General features: G+C 41.9%; 1 protein-coding gene and 1 pseudogene across 1 annotated transcript; both read right to left on the reverse strand.

Annotated features, from left to right (window-relative positions):
* Positions 1-3,398: 3,398 nt before the first annotated feature.
* Positions 3,399-4,590, reverse strand: LOC142871371 (brain mitochondrial carrier protein 1 pseudogene; annotated as a pseudogene).
* Positions 4,591-14,337: 9,747 nt separating this feature from the next.
* On the reverse strand, positions 14,338-19,468 carry ACOT4 (acyl-CoA thioesterase 4). The gene is made up of 3 exons (XM_012741489.2): positions 17,515-19,468; positions 16,045-16,247; positions 14,338-15,186 (listed from the first exon to the last, which is right to left on the reverse strand). The coding sequence occupies exons 1-3, from the start codon at positions 17,969-17,971 to the stop codon at positions 14,581-14,583; spliced, it is 1,266 nt and encodes a 421-aa protein (XP_012596943.2). The 5' UTR covers positions 17,972-19,468; the 3' UTR covers positions 14,338-14,580.
* Positions 19,469-22,282: the final 2,814 nt, after the last annotated feature.

The raw sequence follows: 22,282 nt of genomic DNA on the forward strand, positions 1-22,282 counted from the left end.
ATATAGGAAAAGTTAGAAACAAACTGGCAATATACATTTGGTTTAACCAATGTAATTGTGATGTCATATAATGGAAGAGATGAAGCCATTTCAGATAATATAGCAGAAGAATATATGATGAGAAAATTTTCACGAAATTGAAAAATAAGCAGGTTAGAGAACAGTATATATTATTTTTAAAAATATATTAATACATTTAAAAAACTAGTCAAAAACTACCCCAAAGTATTGTTTTTTAAGCCTTGGGGTGTTGTGGGTAGTTTTAATTATCTTTTTTGTCCAGAATTTCTATCAGAAAATCTAAATGGCTTTTATAATTTTTTTTTTTTTTTTTGAGACAAAGACTCACTTTGTTGCCCAAGCTACAGTGAGTGCCGTGGCGTCAGCCTAGCTCACAGCAACCTCAAACTCCTGGGCTCAAGCGATCCTCCTGCCTTAGCCTCCCGAGTAGCTGGGACTACAGGCATGTGCCACCATGCCCGGCTAATTTTTTCTATGTATATTAGTTGGCCAATTAATTTCTTTCTATTTATAGTAGAGACGGGGTCTCGCTCTTGCTCACGCTGGTTTCAAACACCTGACCTCAAGCAATCCGCCTGCCTCGGCCTCCCAGAGTGCTAGGATTACAGGCGTGAGCCACCGCACCTGGCCTGGCTTTTATAATTAAACAGAGTTTTGATTTTAAAAATTGTAAAATATGCAATCATTAAATTTACCATTTTAATCATTTTATTAGTATTATTTTATGCAGTACTGTTTTAACCATTAACAATTTTTTTTAGACATGAGGTCTTACTTTGTTCCTCAGGCTGGAGTGCCATGATGATGCAATTATAGCTCACTGCACCCTCAAACTCCTGGGCTCAAGGGATCCTCTTCTCCCTTCAGCCTTCCAAGTAGCTGGGATTGTAGGCTTGTGCAACTGCATCCAGCCATTTTAACCATCTTTAAGTGTACAAGTCAATGGCATTAAGTACATTCACATTCTTGTACAACCTTCACAACCATCCATCTCCAGAATTTCTTCATCATCCCAAACTAAAACTCCTTACCCATCAAAAAATAACTCCCCATTCTTCCCTCCTCCATAGCCCCTGAGAACCAACTACTATTACACTCTCTGTCTCTATGAATTTGGCTATTTTAGGTACCTGTATAAGTGGAATCATGCAATAGTTGTTCTTTTATGTCTGGCTTATTTCACTTAGCATAATTATCTTCAAGGTTGATCCATCCACATGAAACATGTATCAGAATTTCACTCCTTTTAAAGCTGAATGACACTCAGTTGTTTGTATATACCACATTTTGTCTATTCATCTATCGATGGACACTTGGGTTGCTTCCACCTTTTGACTATTGCAAATATACTGCTGTAAACATGGATGTACAAATATCTGTTCAAGTCCCTGCTTTCAGTTCTTTTGAGTATATACCTAGAAGTGGAACTGTTGGATCACATAGTAATTCTATGTTTAATTTTTTGAGGAACCTTGAACAAGGTTTAAATCTTCAATGTTTTTACTCTTTCAGTTTCATAGCAGAGAATGTACCCTCTCACCCTTTTCTGGGGGTCCACGGGTCTGAGCACAGCTGGAGCCAGGCACTAAAGTCAATGCCCAACCTAGTCAGTAATGCTAGCCTTGCCTGGAAACAACAGATGGTGAATAGCACGACCTGGGTCAATGAGACAGAGCCCTAGGCCCAGAGAGCTTTCCTGCTGTCAGGATAAATTAATTTGTTTCACAAGGAGACCATAAGCAGTATATCTGTGGGCCTGAAATTATACTATTAGAAATCCAGGCGGGCGAGGTGGCTCGCACCTTTAAGCCTAGCACTCTGGGAGGCCAAGGTGGGCAGATCGCTCAAGGTCAGGAGTTCGAAATCAGCCTGAGCAAGAGCAAGACTCCATCTCTACTAAAAATAGAAAGAAATTAATTGGCCTACTAAAAAAAATATGTAGGCTGGGCGCGGTGGCTCACGCCTGTAATCCTAGCTCTCTGGGAGGCCGAGGCGGGCGGATTGCTCAAGGTCAGGAGTTCAAAACCAGCCTGACCAAGAGCGAGACCCCGTCTCTACTATAAATAGAAAGAAATTAATTGGCCAACTGATATGTATATAAAAAATTAGCCGGGCATGGTGGCGCATGCCTGTAGTCCCAGCTACTCGGGAGGCCGAGGCAGTAGGATCGCTCGAGCCCAGGAGTTTGAGGTTGCTGTGAGCTAGGCTGACGCCACAGCACTCACTCTAGCCTGGACAACAAAGTGAGACTCTGTCTCAAAAAAAAAAAAAAAAAAAAAAATATGTAGAAAAAATTAGCCAGGCATGGTGGCTGTAGTCGCAGCTACGGATTGCTTGAGCCCAGGAGTTTGAGGTTGCTGTGAGCTAGGCTGATGCCACTGCACTCTAGCCCAGGCAGCAGAGTGAGTGTCTCAAAAAAGAAAAAAGAAAGAAAGAAATCCAGGACTTGAAGTATTTCTTTTAAAAATAGTGTGAATGACTAATAATCTAGCCAGAATTTGGGGAATCAGGAAAAATGGAATTAATTGAACTGTCTGGATGAAGACGATTAAGTAGCAGTGGAGGGGATGAAAGGGGAATGGGAAAGGCCCCAAAGGCAGCTTCTCTTTTACCATTTGTTCTCTCAGCCTGGTAATCTGAAGCATGCAGAGCTACGTGTTCAAATGTTCTCTGCTTTGCCTTTTTAAAAAATTTCCTCTCCTGCTTCCTCTGGTGCTTTGCCTCTTTCTCAGCAGGATTTATGAACGCTGTGAGGAAAAAATATTGAGCTATGTAGATCTACAGGTTTATTTTTCAAAGAATGACCATGAAATCCATTAAACTACCAATCGATAAATATGATATAATTTCTCAAAGCTCACTTTACAAAGGAGGAAATTTAATAAATAGTTGAAGATACCCTTAATTGAACCCACGATTTCTATGAATAGACTCATAGAATTCTACTCAAAAAAAAAAAAAAAAAAAGAGGGAAGAGGAGAGACATATTCTGGTTCATGCTGTCTTTGGTAGATCTTTTAATCGTTTGGAAAACTGAGACTCCTCTCTGTCAAAGAATAAAGGATTTGGATTTTTAAAACGTTTTAGTTATCACTGTAGCTCAATGAATATTATTTTACAGTGACCTATGATTCTTTTTTGATCAAAAAATTTTTTTTCTGCCAGTAAATACTTTAATGAGAATCGAGGTCTGTGACATACACAGCAGTAACCGCCCTGGCCTATGCCTTTTGCTCTAGCCCAGGTCTGGGGCTAACCAACTTCATTTAACCTTCATTTGGAAAGAAGGCCATTTTCAATGTCACCCATCAGTATCCATCTTCATAGAAGATACCAATCTGGGGCCAGAGTCTAAATGTTAACACTTCCAGGGAAAAGTTAACATGGCAACACAAGTACATAACAACTTTGAGCCATCCTGTTGTTCTTCCATCAGGAGGCCTTTAGGAAACCAATGGTTCAGTAAACACATAACTTTGTCAAAATACATTAGAACACAGAAAAGGGGGAAAAGAAGAGAGTAGAAAGGCTGGCAGGGCTGGGCTCATGTGTAATTCAGTCCTTAGATTTGAAGCATCTTGAGCTGCTCATATGTAATTAAAAAAATGATGTTCCAGGGGCCAAGTTGAAGCCAGTTTGGCCAAAATCCTTCATAGAGCGCAAAAAAGCACTCATGTTTCCACATCTTCAAAATACCATCCAATGTACCCTTGTAGAGGTCCACATGTCCCACGATTGCCCTCTGGTTCATCATGCAAGTTCGCACCACATGAACTGGATTGGAGGCCAGAGCCCTAGCCACGCCACATGTAAAGCTGGAAACAAAGTGAGTTAAAATTGTGTTGCCCATCATTCCTGACAATATTAAACGTTTGTTGGTAATATCATGGAATGGTAGCTCTACTCCCACAACGATAGCAGCATGCTGAGCAGTTGGGACCACACCTCTCCACAGACCCCTGGTGCCTTCCTGTTGGTATGTATATATCACTGAAGCTGCCAATCATGCTCCCTTGAAACAGGCTTCCTTGAGTCTGAATCTGAATCTTTAGAATATCAGTGGTATTGTCTATAGTGGAAGATATCACTCCTGACAACACCCCACAGATCATATTAGTTAGAAGAGTTTCATCTTCCAAACGTTCTACAAATAATCACTTCAAGCTTTGGTAAATCTCAATTTTAATGGTGCCATATGATGCCTGTCTTAGTAAAGCAGGAGCAATTCCTGAATACAGTGCCAATACACCTTCTTCTTTATAGATTCGGAACAAGGCATGAAACATCCCTCTATATTTTATCTCTTTGAAACGGACATTAATGTTTTGGCCTTGAACTTGAAGCTGTGTTTTGGTAAGATCCACAGGGAACGTTCCAAACTCAGCTAGAGGCAAGGGCGCCATAAACAAAGGGTTTCCAGTTCAGACCAGACATCTCATGGCTTACGGTGACACTTTTCTGGTGCTGCTCAGGCTCATCGGGCGACTGGGAAGCCGAAGCTCCCACAGTCAGAAACACCACCACAATCTGATCAAATGTTTTAAACCTTTGACATATTTGACAGGCTTCCCAAAATCAAATTTGAAATACAAAATTAAGTCTTTTGATTTCATACTAACTTTGGTATATTACCAGGAGCCCCTGCAGCATCCAATATAATGATAATAAACAGGCTTATTTGGTATGTTAAATTATATGGAAAGCATTGTCATATAAGAAATGATATTTCACCTTTTAGTTATACTTTTATGCATATGTTATTAATATATGTTCCAAATTATATGATATTCCTAAAATTCTGATATGTTTTGCTATGTTATCAATCATAATTATGGTTATTATGTTAAATTATTATAGGCCACAGAAATAACTAAATTTCCTTGTCAATTGTGTCTTTAATTGTGAACATTTAAGTCATTTAATTTACAGTTAACTACTTAATTCCTTTAAAAAAAAATTTTAAGCCATCCATTTTTCTGGGATAATCACTTAATTCTGATGTTTCCCGAAAACCCCTAACAAGCAAGTATAATACTAGAGTGTTGTGTCTTCAAGGAGGTTTATGAAAGGATGGAACAACCACTCTTAAATACAAATTTTTTATAAATTAAGGATCATATCATTTGGACTTGGAAAGAATTTCCAGAACGCCAATAAAGAGACTGACTGGTTTATAAAACTGCTAACCTAAGCAGGACAAAAATTTAATACCAAGAAAATCTCTTAGCAGATTCTCATGCTAAATCAGCTAGTACTAAAATTCTTTAGGATATGCAGTTTGAATGAACTCCATGGTCCAAGTCAAATGACCTATGATAACCCATCTTGTAACTAGCACAATGCACCTAAATTGGAGAAACAAAATCAGCATTTAAGGGGATATAAAGCAAATGCTAAGCATAGGCTCCTGGAGAGCCTGGACAGCCAGTTGGTCCTTCCTGAGTCTTTAAAAGTTCTTAAAAGTCTTTAAAGGCTTTCAAAGCACTCCATTATTAAAAACTATACACTCTAAGACTCATCATGAAAGAGATAAAATGGTACAAATTGTAAAATATATACGTATGTGTGTGTGTGTGGTGACTGCTCTAAATTGCTAAAATGATTATGACCAATGTTTAGTTCCTTTCCTCTGGGTACAGAGAAGGCACCTCTGGAATGAGGGTTTTTTGTCCTTGTTCAGGAAAGAATGTAGAGGGAGAGTTGAGAGTGACCTACCTGCTTTTGCTTTCCTAAATGCCACGGTACATTTAGGAAAGCATTTGGGGTAGTGTGTCCCGAACCAGATCAGAAGGCTAAGCTTCAGAAACAATTGCTTCTGAGTCACTCCTGATCTGTATGCCATCAGTACAGTGATTACTTTCATTATCTGAATTGGGTTGAGGACACCTGTTTAAATCCCACCTTAAGCGATTATGACAACATTAAAGAATCAAGATTTCTTGAGGCAAGCCTATAAAGGCAAATCACTGGCTGCCAAATGAGGGCAAACTGCTATTGATGTCTAAAACACACATTAGGACTGAAAACAGTGCACTAGTAAGATCAATAAAAGGATGCAATTTAGGGATGATTTAGAGAGAGCTTGCTATAGAGAAACAATGTCAGCCACTGTTAACAACTTTATCTGGTTTTCTGTAATCCTCAGTTAACATCTGACATCCATTTGCTTAGACAATAAGCCAAATGAGAGTTAAAAGGAGAAAGGCTGGAGGTGGGGACAGACTTCCAGTTACTCCAGTATCAGCTGTGATTTCACTCATGACACTGTGTCTAATACTATCTCATATTTACAGTTTGTGTGGGACAAGAGAGCGCTACATGTTTCCATGTTTGTACACTGTACTACTCATTTGAGTAAGTCCTTTCCTCAAGATAACAATGACTTAATTTCAAGAATACACTCATGGTTAATAGTATCATATTAATGTTAATTCCCTGATTTTGAAGGGTATTTATACTATGGTATATAAGATGTCAACGTTTGAAGAAGCTGGAGGAAGGATATAAGGAACTCTACTATTTTTGCAACATTTTTACAAGTATAAAGTTATTTCAAAATAGAAAGTATTTTTAAAAACCCCAAACAAAACAATCTCATGTAGTGATGAAGCCACCATAGAAGACATCTTTGGCCTTCTGTGTCCAACTTGTAGGGTTAGTAAAGTCTGTCTACCTCAGATCCTTCCTCTTACATAGCTTCAAACACTTAGTCTTTGAGATTTCCAGGAATTTGCATTATCTCTGATGCTGTGTTTAAAATCCCTTGAAATTCTTGACTTAATTCTGTGGACTAAGGCATATAGTTTCTCCAGAGGAATCTGTTATCATAACAGATCTGGAGGGAAAGGACATTGAGCCAGGTGCAGTGGCTTGTGCCTGTAGTTCCAGTGACTTGGAAGGCTGAGGTGGGAGGATCACTTGAGCCCATAAGTTCAAGGCTCCAGTGATCTATGATTGCATCACTACACTCCAGCCTAGGCAACAGATGGAGACCCTGTCTCTAAAAAAATTTAAAAAAAGGACATCCTCACATGTCTCTTCCTCATAGGGGCTTCATCCTTAGTCTTTAAGGAAAGATGCCCTACGTTCAGAGACATTAGGTTAAATGAAATGCATGGTTTTCAAAACATGGCTGTCTGGGTACAAAAACAGCTTTGTCCTTATCCTGGTGAGCCCTCTTTTGGCTCAGTTCCCAGAACTTTGAACTGTGGACTACCAAGTTGAGTGCTTGCCAAGAGCTCTGTCCCAGCTGCAGCTAATACTGGGAAGTTTGAGAGAGTAACTCTTTCAGGTGCTGTATCAATGACTTTTGTAATTTTTTGTTTGTTTGTTTGTTTGTTTGTTTGTTTGTTTGTTTGTTTGTTTGTTTGAGGCAGGGTCTTGCTCTGTTGCCTAGGCTAGAGTACAGTGGCATGATCATAGCTCATCACAACCTCAAACTCCTGGGCTTAGGTGATCTTCCTGCCTCAGCCTCCTGGGTAGATGGGACTACAAATGTGAGCCACCACTATCAGTTAATTTTTAATTTTTGTTTTGTTTTGTTTTTTTAGAGATGAGGGGTCTCACTATTTCCCAGCTGGTCTCCAACTCCTGGCCTCAAGCAATCATACTGCCTCACCTCCCAAAGTGCTAGGATTACACGTGTGAGCCACCATTCTTGGCCAATTTTTGTTATTAAATCAATAATAAGCATGACAAGATAGCTGGACCAGGCTGGGCGTGTAGGCTCACACCTGTAATCCTAGCTCTCTGGGAGGCCGAGGCGGGCAGATTGCTAGAGGTCAGGAGTTTGAAACCAGCCTGAGCAAGAGCGAGATCCCGTCTCTACTAAAAATAGAAAGAAATTAATTGGCCAACTAATATATATAGAAAAAATTAGCCGGGCATGGTGCCTGTAGTCCCAGCTACTCGGGAGGCTGAGGCAGCAGGATTGCTTGAGCCCAGGAGTTTGAGGTTGCTGTGAGCTAGGCTGATGCCACGGCACTCACTGTAGCCTGGGCAACAAAGCGAGACTCTGTCTCAGAAAAAAAAAAAAAAAGATAGCTGGACCAAACAGGTGCTGTATAAATAGAATAAGACACTAGCTCACCAAAATGTATTCTTTTTTGCCAGCTATTAAAGATACAGGAAGAACCAAAGTGTTTTTCCTATTCTCTTACACAGTCGCTCAACACATTTCTGACATGAGATGTATGGGGATTTTCCTGAAACACTATTCATGTAATCGATTCTGCAGTAGACACCAACTGGGTGTCTTATGATTTAACTCAATTCTGATACTATCAATGAGGTGATGGCATCAGATCCTGCAGGTTGAGGGCTCAGTCCCACAAGACTACCCCCAACTTCAGATACCCATCAATCAAAAGCCCCAGGACTCCCTTCTCAGGTTTGATTAATTTGCTCACAGATCTCAGGGAAACACTTTACTTTACATTTTACCCATTTATTATAAAGGATATTACAAAGGTTATAGATGAACAGTCAGATGGAAGAGATGCATAGAACGAAGCATGAAGGAAGGTGTGGAGTGTCCATACCCACTGGGGGGAGCTGTACCCTCTCAGTACCTCCACGTGTACAGCTATCCAGAAGCTCCCTAAACCCTGTTCTTTTGTTTTTTTATGGAGGTTTCATTGTGTAGGCATAATTGGTAAGTTATTAGCCATTGGTAATCAACCTTCAGCCCCTCACTCTCCTCTCCTAGGTCAGGGAATGGGACTGAAAGTTCCAACCCTCTAACCACATGGTTGGTTCCCCTGCCAACAAGCCCCCATCCTGAGATTATCTGAATCATCCACAGCCCACAGCCACCAGTCCTTCATTAGCATACAAAAAGATACCACTTTGGAGATTTTTTTTTGAAACAGTCTTGTTCTGTCACCTTTAGTAGAGTACCTTGGCATCAGCACAGCTCACAGCAACTTCAAACTCCTGGGCTCAAGCTGTTCTCTTGCCTCAGCCTCTGGAGTAGCTGGGACTACAGATGCTTGCCTGGAATAACAAAAACTCAAAAAATGTGTGATTATGAGGACACCATTGCTTATGAATGACATGCAGAGACTGAAAACTCAAAATGATGGTAACTGAGAGTAGTAGTGCTAAAGCCCTAAGTTTTGATAATGCTCTCAAGGGGGGAATTATTTGGCAAAATTATGGGAGGCTATAGTTTTGGACTGATCTCATGCATTAGGCCCCACCAGACCAGACCAAACAAAAATGGAGTCACTCATGCTTAATGTAATATAATCTAACTGAAACTTTAAGTAAGCAGACAGATCCTGAAAGAGACCAGGTTTTTTTCCCCTTGCCTGAAAACAGGAGATTTCATCAAAAGGACATCCACTCTGCTCTAACTCTTATTTAAAAAAAGTAACCTAAAGTCCTTGTTCTCATCTTACAAAACTCAGTTTTTCTATTTCCCAGTGAGATTTGAGACCAATTTAGTACATTTTTGATGGTGACAGTAACATGAGCAAGAGCAAGAGCTAAAATTTTGGTCAATCTCTCCAAATTGAGACAGGTTGACCAAAAAGGAGTAACTATTAAATTCAGTTTGACCTAAAGCTGCCTCCTTACGTATTATAAGTTTAGCCTAAAAGTTTTACTATAAACAGTGAACTGTAATCTAACTGGATGTGTAAACAGAGTGTAACCCACTCTTGAACCAATCACTGAGTTTTGGCCAATCACAGGCAGCCAACTCTTCAAACCATGTTCAAATAAGGCAAGTGCCAAGCTGTAACCAATCCAGTTGTTTCAGTACCTCACTTCCATTTTCTGTAAATCACTTTCCTTTTTCTGTCCATAAATCCTTTCTGACCAGAAGACAGTATTTGTGTTACTCTGAACCTATTCTGGTTCAGGGGATGCCTGGTTGACAAGTTGTTCTTTGCTCAATTAAACTGTTTAATTTGTCTAAAAATTTTATGTTAACTAGGGGTAATAAATGATTTTTAGAAGGAACAAATGGGCCCAATGCTCAGATAATGGTTAGTGAATGATTCTCTTTGGGAATTGAATGGACCTGGAGAAAAGAGAAAGGTTTGGGACAAAGTTCATCTGGACTCTAGATATGGTGTTTAGTTTTCAGTCTTTTCCTCAGTGGTATGAATTTTAATCTTCTCTGGTTAATGAAATTTCAAGGAGGGGATCCAAGGCAATTGTGTTACTCATTGGTGGTCTGCTTTCTAGGTAGATAAGGGAACTTCAGAGGACAGCCTCATCCTCTGCTTTGGGAGAGAGAGAATTGTGTATGTGGGGGGTGGGGGGTGGGTATTGGTCAGAGAGACTTAGGGGCTGCTTAGTTTAGTATATTGAAGTGCCATATTTTGGGATATTGTTTTCTGAGCCCCAATAAATGACCTCCTGCCTATATAGGATTTATCCTATAATCCTAATAGCCAATATAACATAGATTATCCAGGAGTCTGGTTTGATATTATACTGAGAATTGGATTTCCTAGTGAGCTGTTAGGCCCCTTCTCAATATGGTGCCCATTACCTTGCCCTGTTAGCCTTCCTACTTTAACTCTACTGATTACTAGTGAGTCTGAAGCGATTTATGGAGAAGGGCTAAATAAATCTGCCCTGCAACATCTTGTAGAAAAGAGAAGCCAGAGAATCTGGTCTGGGGAGTGGCTAGCTTATTGTTCCCTGTCTACCCTATTTTCTTTCCTTTTTCTTATATTTCTTTTATTTTTTTATTTTATATTTTATTTTTATTTATATATCAATGTAACAAAATTACACTTGTACTCCATAAATTTATACCAATAAAACAAAATTTAAATAAACTTTTAAAAATGTACCAGTCCTATAAGCAAACATGGGCAATGACACCTAAGTTTCTCTATCCTATAGTAAGTGACAAGCCCATGACCAGAAGTCACTGAAAACACAGTCTATGAGGGGGGAATACATGCAGAAAGAGAATTGTTTAGGCCTATTGCACTTCTTCTTGTTTTTTTTCTTGAGACAGAGTCTCGCTTGGTTGCCCAGGCTAGAGTGAGTGCCATGGCGTCAGCCTAGTCACAGCAACCTCAAACTCCTGGGCTCAAGCAGTCCTCCTGCCTCAGCCTCCTGAGTAGCTGGGACTACAGGCATGTGCCACCATGCCCGGCTAATTTTTTTCTATATACATTAGTTGGCCAATTAATTTCTTGCTATTTATAGTAGAGACAGGGGTCTCGCTCTTGCTCAGGCTGGTTTCGAACTCCTGACCTCAAGCAATCCGCCCGCCTCAGCCTCCCAGAGTGCTAGGATTACAGGCATGAGCCACCACACCTGGCCTTATTGTATTTCTTTATGGAGAAAAAAAGTGTTAGCTTCAGGGCAGAGGGGCTACCAAGGTGCAGAGGCAAAAATTAAAGGAAACTTAGATAAGAATTTGAATAAATGATTTAAAAATAATATACTAAATAAATTGAGAGATATAAAGTGAAAAATGAGCAATTTGGGGCTTGCATGGGGCTGTTTTATAATAAAGATAAGACATCTGAACTCATAGCCGAGGAAAAAATGCCTTGTAGTTAACTGAATGCACTCAAAATGTGGTCCAAGTTATAAGACAAGACATGAGAAGTACCTTTGAAGATATTTTTTATTCTAATATTTAATTTTGCTGGAAGGAGTGTTGTAATCTAATGCAGTGGTTAAGTGAAAGCTGTAGAGATATAAGAAATGCATTTCTTCAGAGCCCATGGGCACTGTGGAGTCCTCAAAGCTGAGACAGGGGTAAGAAATGCCAGGCAAGAAGAGCTCCCTTGCAGTGCACTCCAGCTATGCAAGAACCAGCAGCCTCTCCCTGCAACACAAACTTGATCGCCCAGAGCCCACTGAAAGAGAGTTCCCTGAGAACTAAGGAGGGGGAGGAAGGTGGGTGGATGAGCTCTGTGCATGAGCATGTGTAGGAGACCCAGGAGAGAGAGGGGCTCACATCTCCCAGGAAGACCTCCACAGTACTAAAGGACACCAGCAAAACAGCAATACTGAGCAGGGAGGCTGTGCTATGTGCTACATTAGCAACATAACTAACTTTTTAATTGCTTTTTAGTTAACTTACTCTGCTTTTATTCAATGCTTTTTATTGATCAGTTAGCAGTTAAATAAGTTTATATAAAGCGATTGTTTTTTTAAAGAATTGATAAAGAAGAAAGGAAGAGAATGAGAAATAAAGAAAAAGGAAGGAGGGAGGGAGGGAAGGAGGAAGGGAGGAAAAGAAGGAAGGGAAGGGGAGGGGAGGGGAGGGAGGGAGGAAGGAAGGAAGGAAGGAAGGAAGGAAGGAAGGAAGGAAGGAAGGAAGGAAGGAAGGAAGGAAGGAAGGAAGGCAGGCAGGCAGGCAGGCAGGCAGGCAGGCAGGCAGGCAGGCTTTTTTTAAAAAAAAAATATTTTTTTTAAAGACAGAATCTTACTCTGTTGCCCAGTCTGGAGTACAGTGGCTGGATCACAGCTCACTGCAACCTCCAACTCCTGGGCTCAAGTGATTTTCCTGTCTCAGCCTCCTGAGTGGCTGAGACTACCGGTGTACACTACCACGGTTGGCTCATTTAAAAAAATTTTTTTTGTAGAGCTGGGTTCTAACTTTGTTGCCCAGGCTGGTCTCAAACTCCTGGCCTCAAGCGATCCTCTGACCTCTTAGCCTTCTAAAGTTCTGGGATTACAGGTGTCCCATCCTAGTTTTTTTTGTTGTTTTTTTTTTTTCCTTAAAAGTTCAGGAAAAAAACAGTCAGGAGATGCTATGCCCTTATTTCCTCATCTTTTCACCCCAACCTTTTAATTCTATATCTTCTCCTCAAACAGACTTTCCTCTCAAAATATCACCATTCCACTCTTCATTCAACAGGTGGCCTCCATGTTCTCCTTGAACATCGGTGAGCATTTTGACTGCCTGACCACTAGAGTATGGCAAGAGTGATAGTATGTAGCTTCCAATACTATCAAATGAAGGACATGCAATTCAGCCTTGCTGTCTTGGGATGCTCATTCTTGAAACGCAGCCCAAGTAGCCAGTGAAAAGGCCCAGGTGGAAAGAAATTAAGAACCCCCTAACCCACAGCCCTGCCTGAGTTCCCAGTGGGCAGCCAGTACCAACATCCCTGCCATGAAAGTAGATCCCCCAACTGCCACAGCCACTGCCACTTGGAACAGAAGTGATCCACTCCCACTGAGTCCTGTCTAATTTGCAGACTCAAGAAGGATACATGGTTATTGTTGTTATCCACTGTGTTTTGGGGTGGCTTGTTACACAACAATAGATAACTGAAACCTACCTCAACACATAGTCACATAAAACAAGAACAATCTCTCTTGCTCACAAATCTGCAATTTGGCAGAGCTTGACTGGGACATCTCTTCTCTGCTCTAGGTTATCTGAAGCCTTCACTGGGAAGATGCAAACAGGCGGGGACTAGAATCATCTAGAACTTTTCTCATTCACATATCTGGCATCTGGGCCGAGTTGACTCAGAGGCTGACCTCAACTGGGATTGTCAGCCAAGTGCCAACAGTTAGCTTCTCCATGTGTCTGGGGCATCGCAGCTTCAAGGTAGACAAGCTTCTCAAATGGTGGCTCCAGCTCCCAAAGTAGATGTTCCCAGCAAACAAAGTAGAATCTTCATGGCCTTTTGTGACCTAGCCTGTGAAGTCACACAGCATGACTTCTGTTCTACTCTACTGATTGAAGCAGTCAGAAGTCCATCCAGACTTGAAGGAAAGGGACACAGAGTCTCCCACCTATGTCAAAGAATGTTCAGCTATGTTTTAAAAATTCCATGAACAGTTTTATTGTGATGTGGTAAGTATGAGATAGTGTTTTCTCTATATTTATTCTGCCTGGGGTTTATAGCGCTTTTTGAATATGTGGCTTGATGTCTTTGACATCAGTTTTGGAAAATTCTCAGCCGTTACCTCTTCAAGTCTACTTAATGGTGATGTGTAGCCTGAGGACAAAGTGAGAAATGATTCCTCTAAGGTTATCACCCTATGATTTTCCAAGGTCTGTTATTAGAGCCAGGAAATGAGAGGGACATTCATTTGTGTAACAGTCTTTAGACTTAACTCTTCTAGAGACAGATGCCCCCAATAACTCCTCTCAAAGGATTCTTCTCTGACCTCTAGAATGAAAAGGTCAGCTGCCTATCCTTATTTCAACACTTCTCTCTATCCTTTTGGTGAAAGACAATTCTACCATACTACCAGTAGCTCAAAAGCAATCATTAAGTGATCATTCTTTCATAGTGACAGAGAAACTCAACAGCTTTAAAGTTCATCCATGGCTTAAAACATTAACTAAAAAAATTTGGAAGAAAACACAAATTTTAACAGTAGAGATATTTTATATTTTTGTTATTATACATACAGCTGAATCTTCTACAAGTACATGTTACATTAGTAAAATTAATGACAAAACTTATTTAATAAAGTTACCTAAAATATACCATTAATGGCAAAAATGTGAATTTAATGTTATCCATGGCACTTCTGATTCATACAGGGTTACTGAAGACTATTAAATAAAATATGATCTTGAATCTCTCATGTCAACAACTGACAAATACATTACAGTTTGGGGAATGCTCTCTTCTGGGTACCTCCCAGGTGTTTGCAGAAGAAGGACAGAATTTGCTTCCAAGCATCTACTTGGGCCCTGGAATGAGGCCTGGGCTGCCCACCCCACATCACAGGTTTGTTCAGTAATATGTGAAAAGAAGCTGGGCACAGGGGGAAGTAAGGAGGCTCAATGTAATGCCCAGTCCCAGGGTAACTGATGATCTGGGGTTTTTCCTTTCCATGGGTCTGTAACCGTTCAGAGGCTACTTGAGCATATAACTCACTCCTCCAGTTGTGGTCATCCTGACCAACAATGAAGAGGATGGGCCCCTGGGCCTTCTCTATTGGAATCATGCTGGGGTTCTCACACCCTCCGACCGTATCATTCCGTATATCCACAATGTCCAGCAGGCCTGAGAAAGCTACCTTGGTTCTCCTCAGGTCATGGCCCAAGGGTGGGATACGAGTCTGCTTATAATGTATGCCTCTGTTTCCACTTAACGCAGATCCATTGATGGAAACTGTGGCTGAGACATTCTTCAAGAATGAGGCCATCGAGAGACAAATATCAGCCCCTAGAGAAATGCCCAAAAGCCCGATGCCTGGGCCTTTGACCTGGAGGAAAAGAAGAGAGAAGAGTCAAGAACTTATCCAACACAAAAATATATTTCTGAAATACAACTAGAGATGCTACTAGCATTAAGCTGGGAATTATCCATAAGAAAATCAACCTCATCTGACAGTGGAGTTTCTTCTTATTAAATATATGGCTGAACACATGGTAAACAAATCTTAAACTCATTGGCATATTTGATATGTTCCACAGGATCACCACTAGAGAAGGCTGAGCCTCATGGAGCCTGTCAAGTTCAGGCCCTCATTCAGGTAAGCCTGATTCAAGTCTTATTGTGGCTGTGTATCCAATGGTGGGGACCAAGTTCTGTTCCAAGATATGAATCATTCATCAGAGCTCATCCACATATATTGGCAAATGATTACAAAACAAGACTGAGGAGCCCAAATAAGTAGTTCTTAGCTTCTGAAAAGAGTGGTCAAGTTCTGATGAAAATCTGAGAACATAATCTGATATCAGAAAATTAAAAGTTAAAAAACAAGCATGCAAAGATAATATTAGAAGTTCATCAGCTGTTAGTGGCACCATGGAATCGAAAGGAAAAGAAAAAATAAATATGAGAATATATAATTAAAAAAAATAAAACAAGTTCAATATGCATTACAAAAAGAATTTTATTAATACAAAATTGAATCTCACATGGATTTTATGATTAATACTATAGCATGAATCCGTCTGGCAGAGAAAGTGGAAATATTAACAATGGGCACCTTCAACCAAGGAAGTCTCCAAAAGAAATCTCCTTTGCAAAAGAATAGAGCAGCATCACTGCACCTAGTTCAGGTGACACCCTCCGTGGAGATGTTTCTAGAGAGACTGAATAAAGGACATGGGAGAACCTGGGGGTGCTGAAGCATGTAGCATAGGGCTTCTTCAAAGTACTCCAGATGTATGTTGTCCAGTTGCTTGGGGAGATCTTCAAAGTCATAATAAGCTAGAGCCAACGTGGCAAAACCATGGCCAGCCAGAAGGCTGGCTCGATATTCCAACAGGCCCCCTCCGAGACCAAAGATGTCAATGATCCCTGGGAAGGATCCAGGTCCTAAAGAATGGAATAGTATAGAGGAAAAGTATTATGCAATTTAAAAAATTTTCTTTTCTTTTCTTTTTTTTTTTTTTAGACAGACTCTCACTTTGTTGCCCAGGCTAGAGTGAGTGCCGTGGCATCAGCCTAGCTCACAGCAACCTCAAACTCCTGGGCTCAAGCAATCCTACTGCCTCAGCCTCCCCAGTAGCCAGGACTACAGGCATGCGCCACTATGCCCGGCTCATTTTCCTATATATATTATTTGGCCAATTAATTTCTTTCTATTTATAGTAGAGATGGTCTCACTCTTGCTCAGGCTGCTTTCAAACTCCTGACCTCGAGCAATCCGCCTGCCTTGGCCTCCCAGAGTGCTAGGATTACAGGCATGAGCCACCACGCCCGGCCAGAATTTGCTTTTTCTTTAACACAACCTTCTAAATTATTTAGTGGGCTCCTATAAATTAAAGAAAAGAGAGCAGATGTCTGAGTCACTACTAAAAAGGAATAGAAGCTCCTTGGGGAGAGAAAAATCTAAAACACAGAGCTCCTTCTTACTGATGATGTGACCGTCCAGATGATTCTATGATAAATTATTTGCAAGATTCTAAAACTCTAAGTTGTCCTAAGGGGGAGTAACAAAGTCTTTCGTTAATTAACACATCATGGAAGGAGGGATTTCATGTTTTATACAGTGTTGGACTCAAGAGCACTCTGTTGGAGGACTGGACATAGAATTAAGAATCTGAATCAAAGCTCTATGTTGTGTTTTCTGTGTGCTGCTATTTCAGATGTCTATTTAGAAAGACAGAAAAGAAACAGAAATACCCAGAGATGGGTTTAGATGAGAAGGCAGTGAAGTCTGAACTGTGATCTGCAGTAAAGAGGGACATGAAGAAGTGGAGATGGGCCCAGTGTGCCCAGGACACTAGAGAAAGGGGCATGGCAACAGCCTCCTTTACCGTCTGCATTTTGCCTAAGACCAGTCGGGCTAATGCCTGCAGGTATCTGTAGGGGAGTGATTAATAGCAAAGAGGACAATGTACCTACCAGTCTGACCCTAGCTTTTCATCTGCAGAATAAGAACATCCACCTCATTGGGACATTACAGAAATTAAATGGTATAATGCAGTAACACAGTGCAAAACCTAACGCCAAAATCCCCCATCTTTGCTGAGCGCCATTGACAACCAATGCCAGCTTTTCTGATCTTGCCCCGGAGCCAAACCTCAGCTAGAGCAGCCCGGAGGCCACCGACCCTCACACTCCCGCAGCCCCCGCTCACCTGGCGGCAGGAAGAGCGTGGCGCGCACCCGGCCCACGCGCACCGGCTCCCGCCGCACCCCGGGCGGCAGGAAGTCGCGCTCGTGCACCGCCCGGCCCAGCAGCCGCCCGGCCTCGGGCCCGTGGCCGTCCAGCACTTCCAGCTCCACGGCGAACGGCGTCCGCACGTCGCGCTTCAGAAAGCGCCAGAATGGCTTCTCGGGCTCCAGGGCCCAGAGCAGCCCCATGGGCTCGAGCCCCGCGAAGCTGCCACCCAGCGCGGGCGCGCGCGCCAGGTCCAGCTGGCCGGCGACGTCGGCGCGGTAGCGCGCGTGGGCCCGGAAGAGCGCGCCCTTCTCGTCGCGCAGGGACGCGCGCAGCGTGACGGGCTGCTCGGGCGCCAGGCCGCGCACGACGATGCGCACCGGCTCGTCCCAGCAGCAGCGGCCCGCGGGCTCCAGGATCAGCGTCGCCGTCATCGCGGGCCCGGAGCGGGGAGAACAGAGGGCCTGATCCTCAGGCGGGTGGAATGTGGCGAGCGCGCCGAGAGACCTGGGGGGATCTGGCGTCCCCTGGCTCTGGGAGCGTTCGGTGGCTGAGCCGGCCGGGGAAGCGTCTGGTCGCTTCAGACCCGTGGACCCGACGGCCTTCAGTCTTCTGAGGCAAAAGGAACCAGGCTCCTCTGGCCCGGGGCGGGGCGCGCAGGGAAGTCCAGAGGTTGTGTGTGGCCCGAACTTGTCCCACACCACTCTCACTTGGTCTGAAAGTTACTGCAATCTATCCGTAGTAAAACCAGAGGTAGATGAGATCAAGCCGCTTCACGGGGTCTATGGCAACGTTTTTAAAAGCTTTTAACGAAATATAACTTACTAAAAAATACACAAATCCTATGTGTATAGTTAGGTGAATTTTCGCAACCCCTACATACATACTTTCTGTGGTCTTAGTTACCTGTGGTCACCTGTGGTCTAAAAATATTAAATGGAAAATTCCAATAATAAACCATTCAGAAGTTTTAAATGTCGTGCTGTTTTGAATAGCATGATGAAATCTTGTCCTGTCCTACTCTATCTTGCCCCGATGTGACTTATCCCTTTTTCCAGAGTATTTATTGACCTGTATAGATAGGTTACTTGCCTGTTAGTCACTTAGTAGCCATCTGGTTTATCAGGTCCCCTGTGGAGGTATTGCAGTACTTGCTTTCAAGTATATACTTAATTATAACCCCCAAAGTGCAAGAATATTGTGTCTAATATGTAAATTAAATTTATATGTATGTATGTATAGGAAAAAATATAGTATATGTAGCATTCTGTATTGTACCCAGTTTCTGGCATGCATTTGGGGGTTTCTACTGAATGGGAAGTCACTGAATAGGCTCTGTGTAAATCTGTAGGGCATGTGAATGTCAGTATCAGGCTTAACGTCTGGTCATTGAGCATGCAGGCTGGCTAGGGACAACCTCTCCCCCATTTCCAAAAAAAGGACTTCACTACGTAATTCTTGAACTGGAGGTATTTAGTACAGACCCTAGGCAGAGCTACCTTTCCCTCTTTTTTTTCCACCCTCCCCTGTGTATTGTGGAGGTTTTAAGTTACTTCAAAATCTGTTCTGTCTGTCTATAAGCCTTTATATATTTATAAAAAGGATGCTTCTCCAGGTAGATTCTTCACTTTTTATAGAGCACAGTCAGGTGTAACCCAGGGCTAAATGCCACAGGGGCCACTCAGTATGTGTGTGTTTGCAAAAGAGCCTGATTAGTTTCCCAATGCCACACCATTCTCAATGCAGTTTTTATTTTTATTTCAAGAGATTTAGGGGATACGAGTGTTATTTTGTTTTGCTTTTTTGTTTTGAGGCAGAGTCTCACTCTGTTGCCCAGGCTAGAGTGCCATGGCATCAGCCTCGCTCACAGCAACCTCAAACTCCTGGACTCAAGCAGTCCTACTGCCTCAGCCTCCTGAGTTGCTGGGACTACAGGCATGTGCCACCATGCCCAGCTAATTTTTTATATATATACTTTTAGTAGTCCAGCTAATTTCTTTCTATTTTTTTAGTAGAGACGGGGTCTCACACTTGCTGAGGCTGGTCTCGAACTCCTGAGCTCAAACGATACTCGCCTTGGCCTCCCAGAGTGCTAGGATTACAGGTGTAACCCACTACGCCTGGCCTCTGATAATCTTTTGACATCCCTTGTAGTAATGTCTCCTTTTTCATTTGTGATTGTGTTATTTTGGATCTTCTTTTCTTGGTTAGTGTAGGTAGTGGTTTATAAATTTTGTTCATCTTTTCAAAGAACCAACTGTTTGTTTCATTGATCTCTTCTATATTGTTCTTTTGGTCTCTATTTCATTGAGTTCTACTCTGATCTTTGTTATTTCTTTTCTTTTTCTAACTTTAGGTTTGCTTTTTGTTTTTCTAGTTCTTTGAGATGCAATGTTAGGTTGGTAATTTGTTGGTAAATTTCTACTTTTTTGATGTTGGCATTTAATGCTATAAACTTCTCTCTTAGCATTGATTTTTATGTATCCCACAGGTTTTGGTATGTTGTGTTTTCATTTCATTTCATTTCTGTCAAAAATTTTTTTAATTTCCATTTTTATTTCTTTGTTGACCTAGTGATCATTCAGAAGCATGTTGTTTAATTTCCACATATTTATATAGTTTCTGAAGTTCCTTTTTTTTTTTTTTTAGACAGAGTCTCACTTTGTTGCCCAGGCTAGAGTGACTACCGTGGCGTCAGCCTAGCTCACAGCAACCTCAAATTCCTGGGCTCAACCAATCCTTCTGCCTCAGCCTCCCGAAGAGCTGGGACTACAGGCATGTGCCACCATGCCCGGCTAATTTTTTCTATATATATATTAGTTGGCCAATTAATTTCTTTCAATTTATAGTAGAGACGGGGTCTCTCTCTTGCTCAGGCTGGTCTCAAACTCCTGAGCTCAGATGATCCGCCCGCCTCGGCCTCCCAGAGAGCTAGGATTACAGGCGTGAGCCACCACGCCTGGCCTGAAGTTCCTCTTAATATTGATTTCTAACTTTATTTCACTGTGGTCTGAGAATATACTTGATATGATTTCAATTTTTAAAAATTTGTTCAGACTTGAGAAGAATGTGTCAAAATAAAATAAAATATAGGGTAAATCTCTAAATTTAAAATGTTTTATTTGCAATGCAAAAATTCCAATTTGGGGCTTATACACAAAATGGGTTGTCTTTGGAATGTCTGAAGACAGAGAAGCTTGGGGGTTTTATTAGAAGGAGAAATGTTATGTATCATTCTGAAAGAAAGTTTACTGGCTCTAGTAAAGTTCTGGGGAGTTGGCAAGTTCTGACTGGTGACTTATAGTGTTGGGTAAAACTAGTCTTGGAGTCACAGCAGGTTGTTTTAGTAGCCATTACATAAAACTGCTTTCAGGTTACAATAGGCAGTTTCAGCAGCCAGGCTTGTGGAGAATTATATTCTTGAAACAACGTTATATCCTCTGAGTGTTTTTATTCTCTTGGCCCCTCAACTCTGTTTTGTTGGATACAAGAATGACCCCATTTGCAGGATCAACTTTCTCAAGAGGAAAATCACATATACATTGTTAATAATCAAGAGAAGGGATGTAGGAATTGTGAGTCTAGTTGTCATTCATATTCCTCCTCCAAAACTGTACTGCCGGCCGGGCGCGGTGGCTCACGCCTGTAATCCTAGCTCTCTGGGAGGCCGAGGCGGGCGGATTGCTCAAGGTCAGGAGTTCGAAACCAGCCTGAGCAAGAGCGAGACCCCCATCTCTACCATAAATAGAAAGAAATTAATTGGCCAACTAATATATACAAAAAATTAGCCGGGCATGGTGGCGAATGCCTGTAGTCCCAGCTACTTGGGAGGCTGAGGCAGGAGGATTGCTTGAGCCAGGAGTTTGAGGTTGCTGTGAGCTAGGCTGACGCCACGGCACTCACTCTAGCCTGAGCAACAAAGCAAGACTCTGTCTCAAAAAAAAAAAAAAAAAAAAAACTGTACTGCCAAATAAAGGCCAGGGCTTCAGCATGATTCCAGATCTACTCTTTTATGTATTTCCAACACATGGTGCCTTGAAACATGCACCAACCCCACCAAATCTAGGAATTCTTTTGTTGTTGTTTTTTAAAGACAGAATCTCTGTTGCCCAGGCTGGAATGTAGTAGTGCAATCGTAGCTCACTGCAGCCTTGAACTCATGGGCTCAAATGATCCTCCTGCCTTACACTCATACACTCAACCACCATGCCCAGATGCCCAGTTAATATATTTTTTAATTTTTTGTAGAGACATATCTTTCAATTTTGTTCAAGTTGGTCTCAAATTCCTAGCCTCAAGCAATTTTTCTGCCTTGGCTTCCTAAAGTGCTGGGATTACAGGCGTGAGCCACTGCACCTGGCCACAATCCAGGAAATATTGAAAGTTTATGTGGGTGAAAGAAGAGCCATTTCCTTTCCCTGTAGCTGGGGCTACTGTCTTGCAGAGAGCATGGACAGGCTTTAGGGAATTCGTGATGCACTTGAAATCACACAACACTGTGTGCAACTATAAACATACACAAATGTACCTTCTATTGGGTTGATTGCAAAGTGGCAGAAATTGATGGAAAAGGGCTCTGTGCCCAAGTAAAATGAAGAATCATAGATATGGCCCGGCGTGGTGGCTCACGCCTGTAATCCTCCCTCTGGGAGGCCGAGGTGGGAGGATGGTTTGAGCTCCAGAGTTCTAGACCAGCCTGATCAAGAGCGAGACCCCATCTCTACTAAAAAAATAGAAAGAAATTA

This window comes from Microcebus murinus, chromosome 6 (genome assembly GCF_040939455.1).
Source record: "Microcebus murinus isolate Inina chromosome 6, M.murinus_Inina_mat1.0, whole genome shotgun sequence".
Classification (NCBI taxonomy): Eukaryota; Metazoa; Chordata; class Mammalia; order Primates; family Cheirogaleidae; genus Microcebus; species Microcebus murinus.